The sequence below is a fragment of the Zalophus californianus genome, chromosome 1, assembly GCF_009762305.2.
Source record: "Zalophus californianus isolate mZalCal1 chromosome 1, mZalCal1.pri.v2, whole genome shotgun sequence".
NCBI lineage: Eukaryota > Metazoa > Chordata > Mammalia > Carnivora > Otariidae > Zalophus > Zalophus californianus.
The window spans coordinates 79384827-79407575 of NC_045595.1; the positions used below are offsets into that span (position 1 = coordinate 79384827).

Below are 22749 nucleotides of genomic sequence, written 5' to 3' on the forward strand. Positions count from 1 at the left end.
AAGTAGAGGAAAAAACAACTGCTAATTTGTGTGTTATCAACTGGAAGTCCAGATAAAAAAGTAGTAAAGAATGAAGTAAGAGGGGCAAATGACATGCAGGGCTGACAAGAAGGACTGGCCTTGAGGGAAGGCAGAAGGCATGGCTTGAAAATAGTAGGTGAGCAGCAAAATCCAGAATGGTCTATGTGGAGTAAGAGTAAGTGGGCTCTGTAAGAGAAGTTCAAGGAAAGAAGGCTGCCCAGTATAGTGAGGCTTTGAATATCAGGCTTACCTGATCATGATTTATGGAGTCACTGTTGATTGCTGAAAATAAAACTAATAGTTACCATCTATTTACTCTGTCCCTATGCTGCACTAAACCCTTTTAGTATTGCACATTAATCTTGATTGTAACTCCATAAAGTAAAGATTATTAGGTTCATTTTCAGTTGGTATAACTGAGGCTTGGTCAGGCAATTTGCTTAAAAGTCACTGGAAAAGTAAGTATAGGATCAGTATTCTAAACCATGTCATTTGGATTGCAAAACCCACACAATTTTCTGACAGTTGTTTCTCCATTAAAACCAACAAATAAAACAAAAAACTTTCCCAAAGCACAAATCTTAGGTCTTCAACTTAAACCATATTCAAGTATAACCACAAAGGGAAAAACATACTTAAAAGATAAAAAGCCAAGAAAAGAAAAACTCTATGCCTGAGGTTTCTCATGCAGTCAAATGCAAAATATATAAACACATGCAATAAAGTATATTTTATGACAACAGTGACTCTGAAATCTCAATGGAGCACACATTTCATATTTAATAGAGCCATTACATATTCCTTTTAGCCAACTTCACTTAATTGAGTATCTTATTTTTTAAGGGGAAAAACTGCTTTGAAATTTTATCTCAGACCTTTCCATAGTTAGATCTCACTTAAATTACCAAGAAAAATAATTGCTGTTTTGCATTCATTTTGCAAACACATACTAAACTCTATAGAGTTTCTCCTACTGTGAAGGAAGAAGCAAACAAAAAATATACTGTTATAAGGGAAGTAAAGAAACAAGTCTCAGAAATTAACCATTATTTTGCAACAGGACAAAATATTCTGTAAAGAATTTACTATAATACAAAAAATAACCAATCCAAAGTTATCATTACAGACTGTCACATAGGCAAGGATCATAAAGACTTCGTTATACAGGATAGTATGCTGTAGAAAACTAGCTGTGAGCTAATTGTGCATATAAGGGGCCAATGTTTTCCATATATCATTTATATGTATATCTATCTACTTAGGTACTAACTGTAGTATCCTTCATTTAATATTTTCTTTAAATTAAAAAAATTTTTAAAGAAGCAAAATGCCTATTTAAGCCCTTTTAAAAAATAAAATACCTAGTTTAGTGTTGATTAAAAAACCATGAAATCATAGTTCTGATTACTAGCTATAATATTTTTCCCAATATAAACTAAAATTAATATAGGTAATTACACATCTTAAAATCTTTATTCTGTACTCCCTGTAATCATTCTGCACACTTCATGTATAAAGCATCATACTTTGGAAGCCACCTTAATTGGAACTCTCCTAAGGTGGGGGGGAGGGGCAGTTAAAAAGTATTCTACTATTACTGTACAAACTGTTACAGGAATTTGTCCAACTCTAAAGAATGTGTGTCTATACTCATAAATGCACACTATGCTCTGAGACTAGAAACTCAGTCAAAATAGAAATTTTGTAAAAAGTGAGGTGTATTACATAACTCTCAGTTACAGTTAAACATGCATTTTTCCTTTGATAGCTACTGTTCAAGAGGGCATTTGTAGGCATTCAATTGAAATGGCTTATAATTCTATAAATATGTCACAATACTTGTCATTAGTTAAGGAAAAATGCCAGTTGTGCTAGAGCTGGGAGGCTGAAGGGTAAGTGGGGTTTGGAGATGCAAAGTACAGAGTTCTACAGACCTGGCCTGGGGAACAGCAAAAGTGAAGATTCCTTCTGCCCACATTTCTGTTCTGGCTAAAGGATTTCCAATTCAGCCACTGCATAACCATCAGTGGTCTCTGAGAAGCCAGAGGATCATCCACTTCATCTTAAAGTCAGGTAATGAATTTGTCAGATACCCTGACTTATTAGCAAGAGCTAATGGGACCTTTTGTGGGGAAAAGTTATGATAAACTATTCTAGAACTATTTTGTGATAATGGTCTTTTAGAAATTTATGACTTTGGGAGTCTCTAATATGATGAACTATACTATACCTAGTGTGATTCAAACTGCTTATTGCAGGGGCAGGTAGAGCTGCCTGGATTCTGGATTCACACAGATCTATGTTCTATCTTAGCTGTCACTCATTAGCTCTGTGACCTTGGAAATTCTTTAAGCAATTTTGTTTCAGTTCCTTCAATGGTGATAACATTACCTACATTATAGGATTACTGTGAGGATTAAATGATATGACATGTAGAAATAATAGTTCAAGAGTAAAAATAGTATGTAGAATAATAGTAAGAAGTCAATTAATATTGCTATCGGTTATGTAAAGCAGCTTCCCCTTTAATGAATAAAAGTGGAAGTGAAAATTTAAGTATCCATGAAAGCTCAGGTTACAACACAATTGCTTTTTGGAGGATGTTAAGCAAATTATTTTCTAAGATACAGATGTGCAGCCATAGTCTTAGAGTCCATATTGCTAATTGCATTATTTGTATTTAAGATTTCACATACATTTGAAAAACACTTGGTAATTAATGAAGCATTTTCTCACATATTGTCATTTGATTCCTACCACAAAGCCTAGGAAGTAAGCAGCACAAGTATAATTCACATTTTGTAGATGAGGAAACTGAAGTTCAGAACAGCTATTTAATTTCCAGTTACAGTAACTGGAGAAGTACTTTCTTAGTACATCACCTCTGCCTCTCATAACTTTTCCTTGTTTCATAGTTTAGGATAAAAAATTGGGTATTACATAATTAAATTCTGATTTAAGTTTACTGTTTATTTGCTTTGCTTTGGATTTAAGTAGAACTGACAAAGTATTTTTCAGCACAATAAAATTTCACATGTTTCCTTATTAGGGTTCTAGAAAAGTATCCTATGTTTGAGAGGCCCTAAAAATAAATGTAAACATTTATGTAAATAGTTGATGTTCCTGGCTTTTATTTTGCCTCCTTGGAAAAAAGTAGTAAGTACATTTAAATAATGAATTAAACACCAATCTATCATAAATGATACAAAATACTTTGATAATACCATTGACTTTGCAGGTCAGGTTCTGGTTTATCCTTCAAAAAGCAACTTCATTACTAGATGACTCTTCACTTTGCAGTTACCAGGCAAAGCTCCTCTGCCATAGTTGTTGACTTTCCATTAAATGTAAGCCAGGGCTTGATGGCCATTAGAGGTATGAAACAGCCACAACAGTGATATGCAAACACGCTATTTTAAAATCAAGTCCAATGTCACAGTTCATATATTTTGTACATTCTAATTTATCAAGAACATTATGATCTTTAAAATATTAATATTGGCTTAATGAAAATGGCTAGCACAAAGTCCTCTATTTCTTTTGAGTTAAAAGCAGAGAACCATTCTATAATACAATAAATGACAATCACTAAACATGAAGGAGTTTGGAACTATACTGGAAGAAACTTAAAATGGGTTTAATCTGAAGCAAAATGATGTAGTCAATGACTACTACATTATGCTAGAGAGTAGTAAAGACAAATAATAAGCAGTTTATTTATGTACTATTTTTATAAGTCAGCAAAAAATTTTATTTTACATTTTTAAGATTTTTATTCATTTATTTGAGAGAGAGAGAGTGGGAGGGGTGGAGGGAAAGGGACAAGCAGACTCCCCACTGAGCATGGAGCCTGATGTAGGGCTCAATTCCAGGACCCCAAGATCATGACCTGAGCTGAAGTCAGATGCTTAACTGACTGGGGCACCCAGGCGCCTCTGCCACCCCAAGCAAAAAATTGTAAAGAAACAATGTAGAGGAGAGAGAGTAACTCATCAGGTCCAGAAGCCACTCTGAGGCCCTCTCTGCAGACATCTGGCATCTAGGAACTCAGGAGGTCAGCCATCTCCAGTCACTGCCACGAGAGTCCCATGGCCTACTGTTCCATAACCATCAGGTTATGACTACTCTTAGTTACTAGAAATATATGATAAAAACTGAATCTTGGAACTCTTATGGTTTACAATAAGGCAATATCCTCTCTGATGTGAGAAGTAAAATAGATTTGGGTCTCCAGGTGACAGGCTTAGATTCTCCTTCCTAATCCCAAGTTTCCTACAATTCTGCCAATTAATACCATTTAAATAGAAAACACTGCTAGGGTGGGGCCAATAGTCATACCTGCCTAGTATGATTTGGGTTAGTTGACTATCATCTTTTCTCTCTTTGTACCCTTAAAAGGGTGTACAGTGCAGGAATTATGGGAAACAGACTGAGAATTAATTTCGAGCAAGAAGCATTTATAAGAAAAGGCAGGTCTTTCAGTAATGTTATATCAGGAAATGCAACATTTATTGACCCCCATTTATTGAGTATATTAGGTCTCCCCTGTATATAGCTTTAACCATCTAACATGAAGTAAGAATTAATTTATTATAATATCACTACTGCTAACACTTCTGTAGTGTCTACTAGATGCTAGGCACTGTTTTATATACTTTACATCCCGACTGGGGTAGATTACCATTACACACCATCCCAGTTCTACAGTCAAGGAAACTGAGGCATAGAGAGGTTAAGTACTTTCTTCAAGCTCACACTTGCCAAGTGGTTCCAGAGTCCCTGATTATAAGTTACTCTATTGCTATAAAAGAACTCTTCTATCAGCTATAGAGAGATGATCAAGAGTATAAGAGATAATGAGGCATGCAAAAGATGAGGTGGGAGAGAATCAAAATCGATTTCTTGGTCTAGAATTAGTCTAGTCCTTTCCTTAACCTAAACTGCTGAGGTATCACTTAACACTTGTCTTGTCCCTAATCGTACTCGCCTCCTCCTGCCTGCCTACACTGGTGTGTGCCTAGGAAACAGGAGTAGGGGAAAACCACGAAAGTTCTCTGAGCAGGGGCGGAAAAACTCAAGGACTCAGGGCTGGTCATGTATAGCAAATAAAATTTGTGAGAAGCTGTAGTCTTTCATCACACATTATCCTATACCTGCATAGACAGATAAAGACTACCAGTGGAGGATAGTCATTTGTCTTTTAAAATAAAATAAAGAATCTCTGGAATTTGTTAACCACCTAATGAGAATTAGCATTTTAATATCGTGTCCTGCTTAAGACCGGCAGCTTGAAAGCTTGAAAGTACTATTTCATGTCTAAAACGGTAACATGTTCTTGGGGCGCCTGGGTGGCTCAGTCATTAAGCATCTGCCTTCGGCTCAGGTCATGGTCCCAGGGTCCTGGGATTGAGCCCCGCATCGGGCTCCCTGCTCGGCGGGAAGCCTGCTTCTCCCTCTCCCACTCCTCCTGCTTGTGTTCCCTTTCTCGCTGTGTCTCTATCAAATAAATAAAATCTTAAAAAAAAATAAAACGAGGGCGCCTGGGTGGCTCAGTTGGTTAAGCGACTACCTTCGGCTCAGGTCATGATTCTGGAGTCCCGGGATCGAGTCCCATGTCGGGCTCCCTGCTCTGCGGGGAGTCTGCTTCTCCCTCTGACCCTCTTCCCTCTCGTGCTCTCTATCTCTCATTCTCTCTCTCAAATAAATAAATAAAATCTTTAAAAAAAATAAATAAAATGAAATGGTAACATGTTCTTGATGCTAGTTACACATTTGTAACAGGCATATATTCACACAATTTTTAGCAATGTTAAGAATAGGCAGCATATAGAGAAAGTGTTAGACAATGAAGACCTCAAGTTAAAATTAATACAATACAGTGACAGCATCAGGGAGACATTTTTGAATTATGCTGTGTAACAATATAATATTTAATACTGAATGATGCTAATCTTGTATTATTAAAAATGAAAAACATGTTACAACGTATTCCAAATAAATCCCTTAGTGGGATATTTATGACAAATCACTTCAGTTCACTCCCAAGTTTACAACAGAGCCAGAACTGGATGGAATTACAGTTTGTTATAGTTTCAGAAAACCCTACACAGTAGATGAAAATCACATTTAATATAAATGTCACATCATATAGTCATATTACTTTTGAAGTAACCGTTTTATTGGAGTAGTGTGAGTTTTCATAATATGCAATGTAATCAAGACACTTCAAGTAGAAATATGTTAACTTCATATTTAAAAGGTAACAAATGTACAATAGCATAATCACGGGAAGTAGACAGTATTCTAATACCAGAAATATCTGTCTTGGAGATTTGATAATCACACACACACACACACACACACACACACACACACACGCTTTTGTGGCTTATTATATCAACTAAAATAAATAATAAATACAAGTTGTGACATTTTATTTACACTAAGAATCCTTTAAAAAGGAAATCATACTAATGGTAACTAGAGGATCATTCAGAGTACTATGACATATGAAGAAATGACTATTTGACTATTATGAATTTATAATTTCCTGGTATCAATGTATAAAAATTCTTATTTTCCAAATATCTTTGAATCAAGAATCAAGAACAGGATTCCTCTATCATACTGCAGCACAGCTTTAAGACCTGATACTCATTTATTGGTCAGTTTCAATTTAATAAACTAAAGACAACAACACTTGAATCAAAGCTACTTAGCAAACTTAAGCGAACTGTGGCAAAATGGAGCACAGATCCCACATAGTATTACTAACACCTGCTTTTGGGCTGCTTTCCAGGTACTATCACTAGCAACCCGTGGGTTTGAGGTTACAGTAGTGGTGCTGGACTTACATGGGGTCATCTCAACTGTTTGTCCAGCCCTTCTGAATATGGCACACATTTTCAGAAAGTGACCTGGGCCAACTATATGGTTGATAGCTTTGAGACTGTCTCTACTTAGACCAATAGAGGCAGCATATTGCTGTAGAAATAGATGAAATGTAGTGCCTGTACAATGGTTCTCCCATTTTACCAACCACTGCTGTGAGAACCACAGTTCCGTTACCTATAAATATGGAAATAACAAAACAGATTTTAATAGTTTTCTGTGAAAATTAAGAGTAGTCTGTGAATTACAAAGTAGTTTAAGAAGTTCCAGTACCGGGTCACCTCACTGGCTCAGTCAGTAGAGCATGTAAATCCTGATCTCAGGGTTGTGAGTTCAAGTACCACATTCGGTGTAGAGATGACTTAAAAAAACAAAATAAAGAATTTCCAGTACTTAAAACAGTAGGCTGTGTTCATATAGACATAGATACATGGCCAAAAGATGAATGAAATGTAACGATTCCTTGAAATCAATATAGTAATTTAGTAATAAGTACTTAATTTTGTTCATGCTTTTGCTTCTCCTCGGATGCCCCTGACCACTTTCAATTCCTCCTGCCTTGACATTTCCAAATCTTTACTATCGTTTAAGACCAAGCTCAAAAACTGCCTCTTCTAAGAGCATTCTCATGACAGTCCAAATGGAAATAATCTCTTCCTTCTGTAATTACCAAACCAGTTTAGCTGGTCTTCATCCATAAATACCTTATAGGTATTTATGTACCTATTTTATCTCCTGTGATTATATATCAATACACGGTTTCTACTATAAATCACTGATCCTAATAATAGCAGTAATAACAACAATAACAAGCAGCAGCAGTAGCATTCCCTGTGGCTCTGCCACTCCCAGCTAGAGGGTTTATTATACACCAGTACTCATAGATTCTTTGAGAGCCTTCAATATAACCTATGTGGCAGGCACCATTATCGCCTTATATAGAGATGAGAAAACAGAAAACAGGGGTGGTAGAGCCAGGATTTGAGCCTGAGTGCTTAGCTAAACCACCTCTGCAGTAGGTATTCTGTATGGTAGGCCAAAAAGGCATGATTTCCACAAGGTCAGTGAGGTAGTTAAATTAGCAGAGACTTGAACCCAGGTCTTTGGAATTCAATTCTAGTGTTTTATCTTGTATCTCTGGCTTTCACACTAACTCCAACTGTGTGCCTACAGACTTTAGGGAGGCAGTTCAATGACTCAAAGTGCCAACCAGTCGCATGTAGTCCAAATCATAAAAATAACCCCTGAGGTAAGGGCCATCCGCTGAGTTGCTGCTGCCTAGCAGTCTCATGTACTGAGACAGCTAGCTCCGTCACCGAACTTCCTTGCCAGGGAGTCTTCATCTGGAAAACAGTGATAGGTACTTGACCACTACCCACACTCTCAGGATTTGAAATTAAGGAGGGGAAAAACCCTTTTAGTTATTCAGAATAAAACTGTCCAGCACAAAGCAAATTTTGTTTTCTTTTCCTTTTCAATGTTTAAAACTAACACAAATATTTGACTTCATATAGAAAGTATACCGAGAAAGGGGACTTCATTCTGGTCTGTGGTTTTTACAGATCATAAAAGTTTTAAAGGAACACGGAATTAAAATAGGCAAAACAGCTCTCTCTTAACAACAGTTGGTGGAACTTCTCCAGAAACTTCCCTCACAACTTAAAAACGCTCAAGGCCTGAATAATTTGCTCACAATGATGAGTCTGTGTGGCGGACTTCAGAGCAATTGAAAGGTTACTGCAGAGGTCCTGGGGGGTGTTTATATAGCTTCCCTACTATAAAACAACATTTGCTTACTTTTTCTCCTCATATCTTGGTTAGTTTAAATGCTGTTTCATAATGTTTGCATTTATAAAAATTTTATGGTTCTCACTTATCTTCTCATGATTAGAAGCTGGAGAACAACTAAAAGTTACCAATTAAGCAGCCTTTAATGATTACTGAACTAATTTCTGGTGTACTTCAACTATGTGTATCAGTTACAAGTTTTGCTCTTTGTATTTCTCATCTCTCTTAGCCAAATTTGCCTTGTCAACCAGCAGAATGCTTATGAATTACAAAAAAATTCATTTTGTTCTACTAGCTACAAAATAACTGAATGAAAAAGAAATTTCAAGAACAATACTCTCAGGAGCCAAGGATGGCCCTTCTGAAATTTCCCATCGGTAGATTTGCATATTTAAAAAACAAAAAAAGCATTTGTCAGGCCTTTGAAATTGTAACAGAAGTCAATAATTTGTGAGCACAAAAGATCTGTGTTTAGTTTATTTATTATTATTTGCAGGTGGTGGTAAACAGTTTTATTGATGGGGAGGGAGTTAGGGGAGGCAAACGCTAGAGAGGGTCCAGGACTCCGCTGGCCTGCATGGTCAAGGGGGAGGCCCCAAGGGGATCGGTGTTTAGTTTAAATGTATGTGGCCCCATAATTAAGGCAGAAAACTGAATCCGAAGAGAGATCTAGTTCAAACTAATACTTGCAAAAACTGAGATGGAATCTTAATTATCAAATCAGAATGAACATAAAATATAGGCAATTAATAATTCTCTTACTTCTTGATTTACTGATATTTACTTGTTTGGGAGACATGAAGTGCACTTCCTATTGGCAGTTAAGTTAGCTATGGACAGATTAGGTAGTCAACTTGCTTAATTATGGCTCTGTTAATAGTTCTGCTCCATCTACTTTGTATGCTGTGAAGCCTCTGTAAACCTAACTTTCAGGTCTTCTCCCAGAAAGAGGAGAGAGCAAAACCTGCATTAAGCTGTTCTAGGCAGGCATAGGCTTTAGTATGGCAGAAAGATAGGACAATCCTAGTGAGTTCTTTAGAATCAAGTCTCCCCACTTGGCCTCAGTGATGAGAATCTCTGACACACCCATAAAGGAGTAGAGCACACTGCAAAATGTTAAGTCAAGAAGACAAAAAACATTTCTAACATTTTCTATGCAATGTTCAGAATCTGAGTTCAGCTGCACTGCAGCTAAATTAGTAAGTACATTGTACAGCAACTTAAAAGGAGACAGTATTTTATTTTAGTGTTTCCATTTGTATGCAGTTTTAAAAGCTTGGCATCTTATGACATACACATAGTTCAAATACAGCTTTACAAGAGTTTTTATTCTAGGTGTATCTGCACAGCATCATTTCACATCCACTCGTCACCTGTACATAGAAAGAGAGCTGTTAGATTATCCTATTTTTAGGCTATGCTTTCTGGTTTGTGAGCTGACAGTCTTTGTCCTGTAAGTGAAGCACTGTGAATGCTCATTCCCATTACATCTTCTTGCTAATTCCCTCTAGCCCACAACTCTGTTGTTTTAGGCTTTCTGACAGTTTATTGGATAATTTCTGTCTTTAAGTTATTTATGAGACTAAAGAAGACACAAGGTAGAACATGAGACTTAAATCAGATTTCAGAGAGCAGATGGAAAGCACTCAGACCTGAGATTCCTATAAAGGTCCAATCCAGCTCTCAGCTTTTAAAACAGGGACTCCCTTCATGGGCAGCACCACTTAAAATAAGCCATTCTTTTTCAAAGTTTTTTATTCTCCTAAAATAATAAGCTCTTTCTAATAGAGATTCTGCTATAAATTAGTAACTAATAAACAGAAGGTATAAGAGAAGGAAATTACTACATTAAGGGCTATAAAAATTTTAAAAATCAGTTACAAAGTATTAAAAGCAATCAAAGAACAGCTAATGACTATCTAAAAAATTCATTTCTTATAAAAAATCCAAAGAGAACTAAATTGAGAAAAGTAAAACATGTCTCTCTCTTATTCTTCCCTTTAAGTTCTAGTGGCTTATGATTCCAACAGGAACCTGAACTTAGCATTATTAATTTTACACAATTTGCAAATATCTCAGAATTTCTGTCTACCCACTATGAAACTAAAGAGTATAGAAAACTACTTTCAGGTTATTATATAGCAGACATTGTAGCTGTTTATCGTCTTTAAAAAGTAACCAGCAACTCTGTAATAAGCTCAGGAAGGGGTTCCTCCCTATTCAAGGTATTAACATCTTAACACTCAGGAGATACTTCTGGTGCCAGTGTGCAAATATATCCTGAAAAGAAAGCTGTAACATTTTGCCCTAGAAGAGAGTTCTGTTGGTTGCAGAGGATTAGGAAAATCTATAATGAAAAATTTATTGTTTGCTTTACAATGTACTTTTTAAATATGTAATATCTTGATTTATACTTTATTAGGATCTTCAGTGACTCCCTTTCTAAACTCAGAAAAGCACATAGATTTTTAAAATCCCCAAACTATATAGTTCTGTGTACCTCAGTTCCAGTCTTCTAAAATTTGTACCATTTTTACATGAGGAGTGAATATATATCAAGAGAAAGTGTGCCAAAACTTGTCTTGGTTTTTCTTTTGTTAATACTTTGGATATTTGTTCTGTTTAACCCTTTAAACCATATTCATACCAACCCTCTTTTTAAAAGCAGGTTAACAATATAGAGCATGTTCTCTTTTTGCTCACCATGGAAAGCAGAAACAAATTGAGAGCTTGAGAACATATTATTTCCAACAGAAATGGATGAATTATAGTCTGTGCTCATCTTAACAAAAAATTCATTATTTTTAATAACATGTTGAAAATACCACAACCAGGTTGATTTAACTGACACATTTAAAATGTACATGGTAAAGCAGGATACTCTACTAAAGGTAGCACTTACAGTTACAGAAAGGCAGATTTAAACTTAAGTCTTCTGTATACTCCATTTGCTTTCCCAATGTGAAATGTTCCAAAATTATTTTACCTATCATTTATTGTTATAGTAGTTATTTTTCTAAATATGCTACTTTAAAAAATGGGACATATGGTTTAAGCAGTACAAGTGCACTTAAAGGAAAAACAGGATGGAACACCAGAAAGTTGGCTTGCTCCGGGAAATCCAAGACATACAGTTGTTACTTGAGTAAAGGGGTATATACTATGTGCCGTAGAGAACAGAACCCATTGTCATGAAAAGAACTTGTCCATCTTAAGGCTATCTGTTGGATCACAGGCATTTTGGAATAAATTCTGGTCCTCTAAAAGTTTTTTCCCTCCTATTGCTCTCACCAGATCTCTAGCCATATACTGCCCTTTAAAAAATGACAGCAATGATGTCATCTTTCCCATCGGAGAGAAAAACCTCAGTTCTCTTTTGCCTAACACAGAATTACATAGTAGCAATTCAATCACCTTACGTAACATGAATTGCCTGGCTTAATAAAGACTATAACTAGATCAAGTTAGGATGTCATTCTAAACCAATAATCTAAACCTAAATTTTAATTGATCAATGTGTACTAAAATTTAAAATTCCCTTGTTTTGTAAACATGACCTCTGCTCTGAAATTTCTACAGTTTCACAAAAATCTTCATAGTGATTTAAAAATATACATTCTTATCAAGAATCCAAACCATTTGCAAGAGTCAACAGAGGATTGCCAATTGGTTCACAAGTACATATACTAACAGAAAAAGAATGATTCTCTAAGAATTACACCTGTTTATGCTTCAAATTTCCTTAAAGCATTTCAATTATGTCTCTTGCTGACAAGTAAATACATGACCTTAAATACATGCAGCAGGTAGATATATCATGTTGTTGATTGTGTTAATCCATCAATGGGTATATAATATTAAAAAATGAGTAGACAAACCACTATATTCCATTTGTAACAATTTTTGAACTATACAACAAACTCTATCTTTATTCTTCCCTGCTTTTAGCCAAACTCCACAAAAACACCTCAAAGAAATGTTGAAAATTCACCACCAACCTTTCCTATATTTCAATTTTAACAATCATTTATCCATAATTTAACATCCAGGAAGAACAACATTAACAGGCATATGGCAAAACAAAACACTGTAATAATTTTTAATTCTCATTAAAACTTTGCCTTTATGACATAACCAACCACAACCATTTCCCCTATCTTTTATGCATTGCTTCTTTTTTTCATTCTTTGTCACCATCTTAACAAAGTAGGAATACTTTTTTTTTTAAACCCCACTAACATAGATGCTTCTTGTCAAGAGAATATGAACATATTCCTCACTTACCAAAATAATTAACCACTGTATGAAATAAAGTCTGAATCACTGTAACAGAATCAAACATACTTGCATATTTTTCAAGTTGTAAAAGTAGTTTATCACCAGGGTATTACTTTATTTTATATTTCTTATAGTGGAAAGTTTTATTGCTACACTGATAGCAGAAAGACTAAATCTTCCATGGCATAATCAAGATTCCTTAAAAGGTAACATAGTGTAGTGGTTAAAAGCATTGACTTGCTGGGTTCAAATCCTGGTTCTGCCACTGACCAGCTAAGTAACCCCGGCTGAATAGTTCTTAATTCCATGCCTCAGCTTTCTCATCTGTAAAATTATAATAGTATCTTTAAGGGATATTTTGAAGATGACATATAGTGATACTTATGTAAGTACTTCCCATTACTGATCTGATAATTCTTATTTTGTATGCATATACAGCTAAATTAATGAATATAAATGGATACTATGACTAAATTTGAAGGAAACAATTTTTAAAAATAAAACTTCAAAAAATTTTAGAATCATTTTAGATTTACAGAAAAACTGCAAAGACAGTACAGAGAGTTCCCATATACCACCCCCCAACAATTTCCCTTATTAACATCTCATGATATAAGCAATTTCTAATGACAGCCCAATGGTGGAAGGACATCTACTCTCAGTAGTAAAACTACACATATAGTTAATTAGTAATGTCAATAACCTACCTACCAGAACCAAACTTTAAAACTTTTAAGTACTACATTATAATGAGTAAGTGCTAAATTTAATGTTTTGGTAATAGCTCTGCAAGCACTATACTAATGTAAGATATTTTATAGTCTCATTAAAAAGGAATAAAATGGAAAAGTTATTTTAATGTGTATAATTACTTCTACATATATAGCGAAGTTGCAAATTAAAACATGTAAAGAAGAAAATAAAACTGGAATATTTAAACTGATATTACTTTGTAATTTTAAGATTGAATAAATTTTCTTAATATCAAAGTAATTAAAGCTACTGAAGGGCAATATGGGTGAATACATTTTGAAGTGAGAATTTTTAATCAAAGTATTTTCTTACTATTAGAGAATCATATTTACAGTAATCAATATAACACAAGGAAAAATTTTTTAGGTTATTAAAGAAATAGAGGTAAAGAGGTACATCTGTAGAAATGTTCAAAGAGGTTACACATCTGAGGCACACAGCATTAAGTGTAGGCATTCACTGCCCACTTTAGCAGCCACTAGTCATATGTGGAGATTTAAATTCAATTAAAATTAAATTAAAAATTAAATTCTTCGGTTGCACTACTTTTCAAGTACTCAGTACCAACACGTGGTTAGTGGTTACTGTACTGGTAAGTGTATATAAAACATTTCCACCACTGCAAAAAGTTCTGTTGAACAGGACTGCTTGCTCTATACAAGGAACAAACTGTTTGCACACCTGAGTCCTAACCAATAGCCTTAATCTCTTATCCAAACAAGTTCTTCTTATTAAACTTGCAAAAATGAAGTGAAAAAGTAAAAGGAGGCTTATATCCCCTTTTCTGAATGTTTAAGAGAAACAGGAAGAGGTTCTGGCCAATTCCCACAGATGAATGGCCACCAAGAAATGGAAAAATTGCTGAGGTCCTCAAAGCCATTGCTGTACTCACGTGGCAGGGTAGCAGTGGGCCCAGTGGCCAGGAGGACTCCTCTTCAGGGGTACATTTCCTCACTAGGGGAGGGGTCCCCATGTGGGGCCTTCGCACTGGTGGGACCTTCCCCATTATGGGGCTGGGGTTCCTGCCAGTGAAAAATGGGAAATTTCATTGTTAGCCAACTTTGAATCTTTCCCTTTTTGAGATATTAAAAACACTGCTTACTGGATTATTTAGTTAATTCAAAACAGGGTTATATGAGATAAACTCTTAGAACTGATTAACCATGATGAGTGACTGATTCTACCTGCCCCTCAGTCTCCCAGGAAACACGACCTGCAGCATTATTGGAACTACTAGAATCTTACCTACATCTAGTCACATACTGAGAAGATTAGATTGAACCAGGTAATGGTTTTCCCAATCAAGGTTAAAAAATTGTCTTTTAATTATCAGTAATGGGCAGTGGTGAAAAGAGCAAATATAATCAGATGTAACATAAACCTTACAAAGTTCTACAGCTCCTCATTTTCACCTCATCCAAACTTTTAAAATTAAGAGTTGAAAACAGGAAGCAAATGTTTGAATTGCATCCACTTACTTCTCCTGACCATTCTGTGATTTGGTATTATTTAATGGTGATAAATAGTCAACGGTGATTAATGGTCTTTGAAATGGTCAAAAGAAACAGGTATCTGTTTTGTTTTGGTTTTTTTTCAAACAAATTTTAAGAAATCCATGTAAGCAGTTTGTGGATATCTAAAAATGTGGCTAACAATAAAAATCCCCCATGAACCCTTTCATTCACAAATGTTTTCTACTTCTTCAAGATGAGCACTTTCATCGTTTTAGTGACAACATACACAATTGTAACAGAATATTTTTGCTGACATTTTGAACTCTGTAATCACTACCCTAAATTCCTCCAGTTTAAAGTCTTTTTGCCAGTGTATTCTATAATGGCATACCTTTGGGCAGGAAGGTAATGGGCCCAATTCAATACAACACTATGGATTCTCCTGGAAGATGGGTAACATCACACTTCTAAAAAGCACTGAAAAGACTGGAAAATGCAAGTTTGTGGTGAACTCTTGAGAAGATGCAGGAGGAAGTAAACCCAAGGGGTTGTGCACTGAAAGACACTATTTTCCCACCAGATACCACAGATCCTGGTTCTGCTGGACTTACTTTCCTAATCTCTTGAGTTGCAACTTTCACTTCTAATCCCTTATAATTGCCTGTGCTCCCAGACAATAATTTAGAGGTCAGGTTATTACAAATCACACTTCTCTGTTTATAGTATACTGAGGATGGGGGATGGAGAAAGGAAGCAGCAGCAGGAAAAGATATTTTGTACAAAATTAGATGATACATTTAAATATAAATTATAAACCCTGAAATTCATAACAGAAATGCATTTCAGTTAGGAGATATCCTGAATCTAACTACTTACATCACCTGTAAGTCTGAATATTTCCCACAAGAAAACTAATATTGTTCTTGATTAGTTTTCCACCAGAATCTGTATGGGAGGCCATGCATAAAAAATATTAAATTTAGTAAACTATTCCTAATTGCATTCAAAATCTTAATTATAGTGGGTAAATTAGGTTTAGCTGTTGTGGGACAAAGTAAGATTGTAAAAATTAAAATTTTGACACAATCAGTGTGAAAAGCAGTTCCAGACTATATGGTCAAACAGAAACATTGCCAAAGATACAAATATGAAGATCTACATTAAATATCAAAGGTAGGCATGCTTTTCAAGAGCTGACCAAAGTTTCTAGGAAGGGAACTGCAGTGCTTCATGACTAAAGCTTCATTCTGAAAAGATTATGAGGTCACTGAACCGGGCGGACTCAATCAAATTAAATTCGACTGGACTTCCTGTCTCTCCAGAAACACCCTAATATTCATAGATAAAAACTACTTTATAATGGCTTATCCATTAAAAAAAGACTGCCTTAAAGAGAATGATTTTTAAAAAGAGAAACTTATTCTTCTGAATATTGATTTAATATTCACTTTACTATATAATCAAAGTTTTTCTATAACCTCTTTTGAGTCATAAGATTCAAGAACAGGACAGCAATGTCTAAAACTATATATATAATGCTCTGTTCCAAATTCTAAGATAAAATTATAAAACATGTTACCACAAGGATAGCTGAATCTATCACATGTGGTCGTGGTGGTGGTTTCCCCCACCCCAAAGGCATATGGCAGAGAGGGGCTCTCCTCACCACACCTCATATCCAGTGCAAGGCTATTTTGGAAAGCCTCTTTCTAATTCACACAAAATGCCATGTATGTTAATGGAGGCCATGCATATTATACTGTATAATACCCTATTTCATTCACTGTAAAATGATGATGCACTACTATTTTATGGACCATTAAGAAAAAAATTGCCAAATTAAACTATAAGTGATTTCTTAAAACATAAAAATTATCTTATACTTATTGAATGGGCTCTCATGATAAGTACAATGGTGATATATGATAATATCACTGGAACACAAAAAGACTATGTGAGCAAAAAAATTATTACTAAAGCTTCTTCGCATTCAGATTTCAAGTATTCTGCATCACTTTTCAGCTCAGAGATGACTTTTTTCCCACAAAACACAGTCTTGTGTGTCATCAAGAGAATTGTTAAAAAAAAAAAAAAAAAGAGCATTGTTGATGCAGCGTATCTCGAAATGTTGCTCCACTTCTGCCTCTGGAATTTTCTTCCAAGCTGCTGACTCTTTTTACAAGTGTTTTTGTGCACAAGCAATAACAGCTAACTCACAACAGCTAGATGGCCAAAAGAAACATACGAGAAATGTTAAACTATGCGGCGGGGGGGGGGTGGGGGGGAGCTTTCTAGAATTGCTGAGCTAGAGTAATAGTGCTCCTAAAAAGTCAGAGTAAATGCTTCTCTTTCACCTTCTGTATCCATCCAACAATTCATTCCTCAAATAGTAATTAATTTTCTATTATATGAGGTAGGTACCAAGCTAGGGATAGAGCCGTGTACAAAGCAGGTAATGATACTACCCTTAAGGAACTTATGAACAGGCTAGCATTCATTTAAAAACATAGAAAATTTATATAAAACTACAATTATTGTAATATTACATAGAAGAGGCACATGGTGCAAAAATAAGGTATGACTAACCTGACCTTGTCAAGGAGATCAGATAATACCTAGGCAAAGAGAGGAGAGAGAAATAGGTCAGGCAGAGAAAAGAGCAAGTGTAAAGCAGGAGAGAGCAAGGAAATTTTTTACATGGATAATTGTACTGGGGAAAGGAAAATTCTAGACTTTTTGAGGACTATCATATCAGAGTTCCAAACTATACCAATATTGGGGAATCTGAAATGCTACTATGTTTCTCTGATTAGAATGGTTAGAATAGAGCTGAGTAAACCCTTGAAACTTTCTCCCACAACTGCTATCTGCAGTCTACATAGTTAATCAAAAGCAATACCTTGTACTGGGAAGAACTGCAGAGATTAGCAACACTGTCAAGGACATAAAGACGGAGGAATGGTGATCCTTAATCATATCCCCTTTCTATACTTAAAATGACCCTGCAGAAAAAAACAGATGGTGGATCACTGTAAGCTTAAACCAGTGGATGTCCCAGTAACAGCTGTCATGTTAAATATTACATTATACAGCTTCTGGCATTTGGTACTCAGCTATTTATGTGGTGAATGCTTTCTTCTCAGAATCCATCAGTAGGAGGAAGAGGATCAAAAGCAGATTCCTGGTAGAGACAGATAGGATACTGCCCCTGCCCCAGGGTAATGGTAAGTCTCGGATCTCCCTCAAAATTTAGTTTGCATGGATCTGGATCATCTTCACATTCCACAGAACGTGATTCTAATCCATTATACTGATGACAGCATACTAACTGGATCTGGTGAGCAAGAAATGGACCTAATAAACCACACACACCAAGCACCTCACAAAAATTAAGAGATACCGCATACTGCTTATGTTTATAAGAAGTCTAGGGCTCTGGGGTATGCTGAGAACATCCTCTCGAAGGTAAAGAACATGTTGCTTTTCTCAACACATGCTGTTAAGAAAAAGGTAGACCTCTGTGGATTCTGGAGACAGCATATTCCACACTTTAAAATACTGTTTTGACTTGTTTATCAGAGACTCGGCGGATGCCAGTTTCAAGAGTGACCAAGAGCCACAGGAAAGACTTTTGTAGCAGGTCCAGGCTACGATGCATCAGTGCCAGTGGATCTGAGGGTGCAAGATCTATCCTTGATAAAAAAGGAGGCTGTGGAGTCTCTGGCAAGTGCCAAAAAAGAAGTCACAATGCAGAACGCTGGGGGTTCTATGGCAGAAAACAACCTTCTGTTTAAAAACAGCTCATAGTATGTTATAGGGCCCTAACAGAATTTTCATGCCTGACCATGGGTCAACAAATGACCCTGTGACTGGAAGTACTCACTGAGACATAAAGATGGGCACAGAAACAACCTGCCATAGGATGGAAATGACTTACCTGGGATTAGGCCCAAGTACACTCAGAAAGCATGAGTAAATTACATTCACAGGTAATCCAGACTCCCATAGGATGAATGTCTCTTTCATGACCAACTGATGAGAAAAAAAGGAATTCAGAAGTAGCCAAAAATGGACTACTGCTACACTGCAGTCTTATTCAGGAGCGGACATAAAAGGACTGTTGTAAAGGAAGTCTGGCCAGTGGGAACAGCTGGAGCAGTACATTTGGTCATCCTTTTCAAATGGAGGGAGAAAAGGCCTAAACTAGATACATCTGGACTCATGAGCAGTAGCAAATGGCTTAACTGTTGATCAGGGGCCCAGAAAACAACAGTAAAAGATGATATGATAAGGAAGTCTGGCAAAAATGGGCTGGGCACTCATCAAGTGCATTTTTATATCTCACATTAATGCCCACCAGGAAGCATCCACCAAAATGACAGTATGTGTGTTGTCAAATGTCAACAAAAGGTGGACAGGATGAGTCATTCTATGGCTGTCAGCCAGCCCCCCACTTAGGCAACCAAAGAGTTGACACAATGGGCCCACAAATAGAGTAGCTAAGGTGCTTCTGCTCACCAATGCTAACAAAAGTTAATGTTATTGCTAAATGCTTTAACCTGCCAGCAAAAGATACTGATATGTCAAGCTCTCAAAATGACATAATTATTCAAGACCAATCACTTGGTATAAGATTGAGTGCATGGAAGGGGGCAATGATTTGTTTTTACCAAAATTAATACCTACTCTGGATATGAGTTTTGTTTCTAGCTCCCAATACTTTTGCTACCACCACTAACCCAATGCTTATAAAACAACCGATCTATCAATATGATATCCCACAAAACACTACTTTAGGCCAACGACCCATTTTATAATAAAGAAATGTGACAATGGGTACATAACCTTAGAATCTACTGGTCTAACCATGACTCCATCCACAAAGAAACAGCAGGCCCCACAGGCAGGTAGAGTAGCCTATTAAAAAGTCAGCTAAAGAGAGATCTTAAAGATAACTTCCAACTCCAGAATGTGGTATATGCATTGAAGGAATGCTTTCAATGTATGGTCTGCTACCAATAGCTAGAATACTTAGATCTGGGAACCAAAGGATGAAAGTAGGATCAGCCTCTGTCATCATCATTCCCAGTGACCCACTTGCAGAATATGTGTTTCCCATCCATGCAATTTCAGTATTTGCAAGGTTAGAAGTCCTGATTCCCAGGCAGGTTTGGGGAAGTGACTGTTTCATCCACGGGACACATAAGAATTACATTAAATATAAAGCTCTCACTACCTTCTGGTCACTGTGGGCTTCTCATGTCTGCACACCAGTAGAAAAAAAGGAGTCAGGTTCCTGTTGGGAATATTCAATACTGCTTATCATGAGAAGCAAAGACTATGACTACAAGGTGAGGAAGGGAAAAATATGGCCAGAACTTGGGGGATTTCATCAAAATATCTCTTGGTGCTTCCATGGCTAGCAATAACAGTAAATGGAAAATTCCAGCATGGCTCAGCAAGAACAAAGCAATTAAGGGCTCAGATATTTGAGGGAAGAAGGTCTGGGTCACCTCAGCAGGCAAGCAACTCAAATCAGGCAAAAAAACTGCCACTGATGAGGAAAATATAGACTTACGGTAAGAGAAGGAGATGATAAGTATCACAGTTTCAGGGTCAGCTGCAGCAGTAGGAACTGCAACTAGTTTCTCTAATTCTCTTGCCTTAAGTTTTTTGCCATATAATTAAAGCAAGGCTTCACCTTAGAAGGGACTCAGTTATTGATTGCACTTTATTTCCAATCTCAGGGCAGAAGTGAGGCCCTATCTTGTAGTATGGAAGCTAGGTGTAATGTAGGGCATGAGTGATTGGAGTGGTAAAAGGAGTATATTACACTGGTCACCTTTTCTGTACCACTTTAGATTGTCTAAATCTCACTTGTGTCTTATTTCAGCTGTTTTATCAGTACCAACTTCACAAAGGTATAATCTGACAGTGTCTTGTTTCATGCCTGTCGGCACCTCTTGCCTCTCACTCCAAAGCATCTCAGTTGACATAGCTTTGGATCCCCACTTGCACACCACCCATTAACTACTGGGGGATGTGGGGAAGTTAATATATTGTAAGGAAAATCTTGACCAACAAGAACCCGTGGAAAAATTCTTCTTCCTTTCTCCTATCACAATACACAGTGTTAAGACACAGTTTATATAATTTTGCAGGGTATGATCCTACAGGATTGGGCAGTGGAAGGCAACTCAAAAGCTTATCCATGTATTGGTTCTCCCTCCTACCAAACTATATTCTTCTTGTCCCTGTACTTCTTGGGATTATAGCCCCTAACAAAGTAATAGCACATAGCTCTCTGCTTCAGACTCTTCTTTCTGGGGAAGCTAACCTAAGACAAACCTCAAAGTACGTGGTGTCCTTATGATGTCCAGGAAGTCATTCCTCTAGTGCTCAGAGGTGGTAAGTGGTAACCACAGGCAAAGATGAGATCACTCAGAGAGGAAGACAGAGTGAGAGAAGAGGACCTATGAACTGACCCATGAATGGCCATGAGGAAGATAATGGCTAGAAAAGAAGACTGCAGATAGGTGGGAAAGGTGGTAGAAAACTAGAAAGTGTTGTTATTGCGATGGAGTTTAGCAAGGCACACAGATAATACACATCTAAGGAACTGTTGCTTTTTTATTACTAAATTTGGTTAGATCCTGACTGCTATGGATATTTGATATGATGCCTTATCAAAGAAAATTAAATAATATGCAAACAGAAGTGTGGTGGAGGAAGTTTTTTCAAACCACATTCTTCTGAGGGCAAATCCCAGGCAAACTGAGCAAGAGTGGAGTAATCTGTAACCAGTAACCAGACCTCCTCCTCTGTGCCTCCCTGCAGGCAAACTTGGTGGTAGCTATAGACTGAAGAGACGATGATCTAGTGGCTAAGCTATTAATTTATAAAATTTTACCTTTTAAAGATTTGTCTGGACAAAAAAAGTTCAGACATAAAAAAAAAAGAAAAAAAGGCTCATAAAACAAGCTTTTTGTAAGGAGATATAGAAAAAAACAGAGAAAGATCAGTACCCTGAGTAAGGTACTTCAGTATACAGGAGCTTATAATAGTTCATGAAAATGCTTTATATATCTTTATGAACACTTAGGATCAGAAAACAAATCTCCATTAACAGAATTTATCACAGGCTAAAGGTATGGAATAATGTCATCTTCTGTTATAAGAAGCTACATAGTCCTTACATATTTTTAAAAATTAATTGTATATATCTGTTACAGAATTGAATTTTTTAAAATTTAGAAATGTTTTGGTATTCTTTAGCTCATTTGAATTTCTCTCTTAGTTTATTAACATCAATGTAAAAAAAGATTCATTCTGTCTGATTTCACTTTGATTTCCTGTTTCATTCAGTATTCCTAGTCTTATTGAAATTAAGGTCTAATGAATATAATGATACTCCAGGTTTTATTAAAATACACTTATGTTGTTCTTTCAATTTCCAGACAGGTTTTATTCTCATAGCATTACATAGACCACATATAAATCTAAAGTTATAATTAACAATATAAAAGTCAGGGAACTAAAATCTAAGTTTACAACAATATGAACA

General features: G+C 36.2%; 1 protein-coding gene across 2 annotated transcripts in view; it reads right to left on the reverse strand.

Moving 5' to 3' along the window:
• UBE2E2 (ubiquitin conjugating enzyme E2 E2) overlaps positions 1–22749 on the reverse strand; it is a 372538-nt gene that overhangs the window by 120016 nt on the left and 229773 nt on the right. The window contains exon 4 of one of the 2 annotated variants that reach the window (XM_027586093.1): positions 17777–17800. The exons of the other annotated variant lie outside the window; for it this stretch is intronic. Coding sequence (XP_027441894.1) covers positions 17777–17800 — 24 coding nt within the window. The remainder of the gene's footprint in view (positions 1–17776; positions 17801–22749) is intronic. 2 annotated transcript variants of the gene reach the window in all.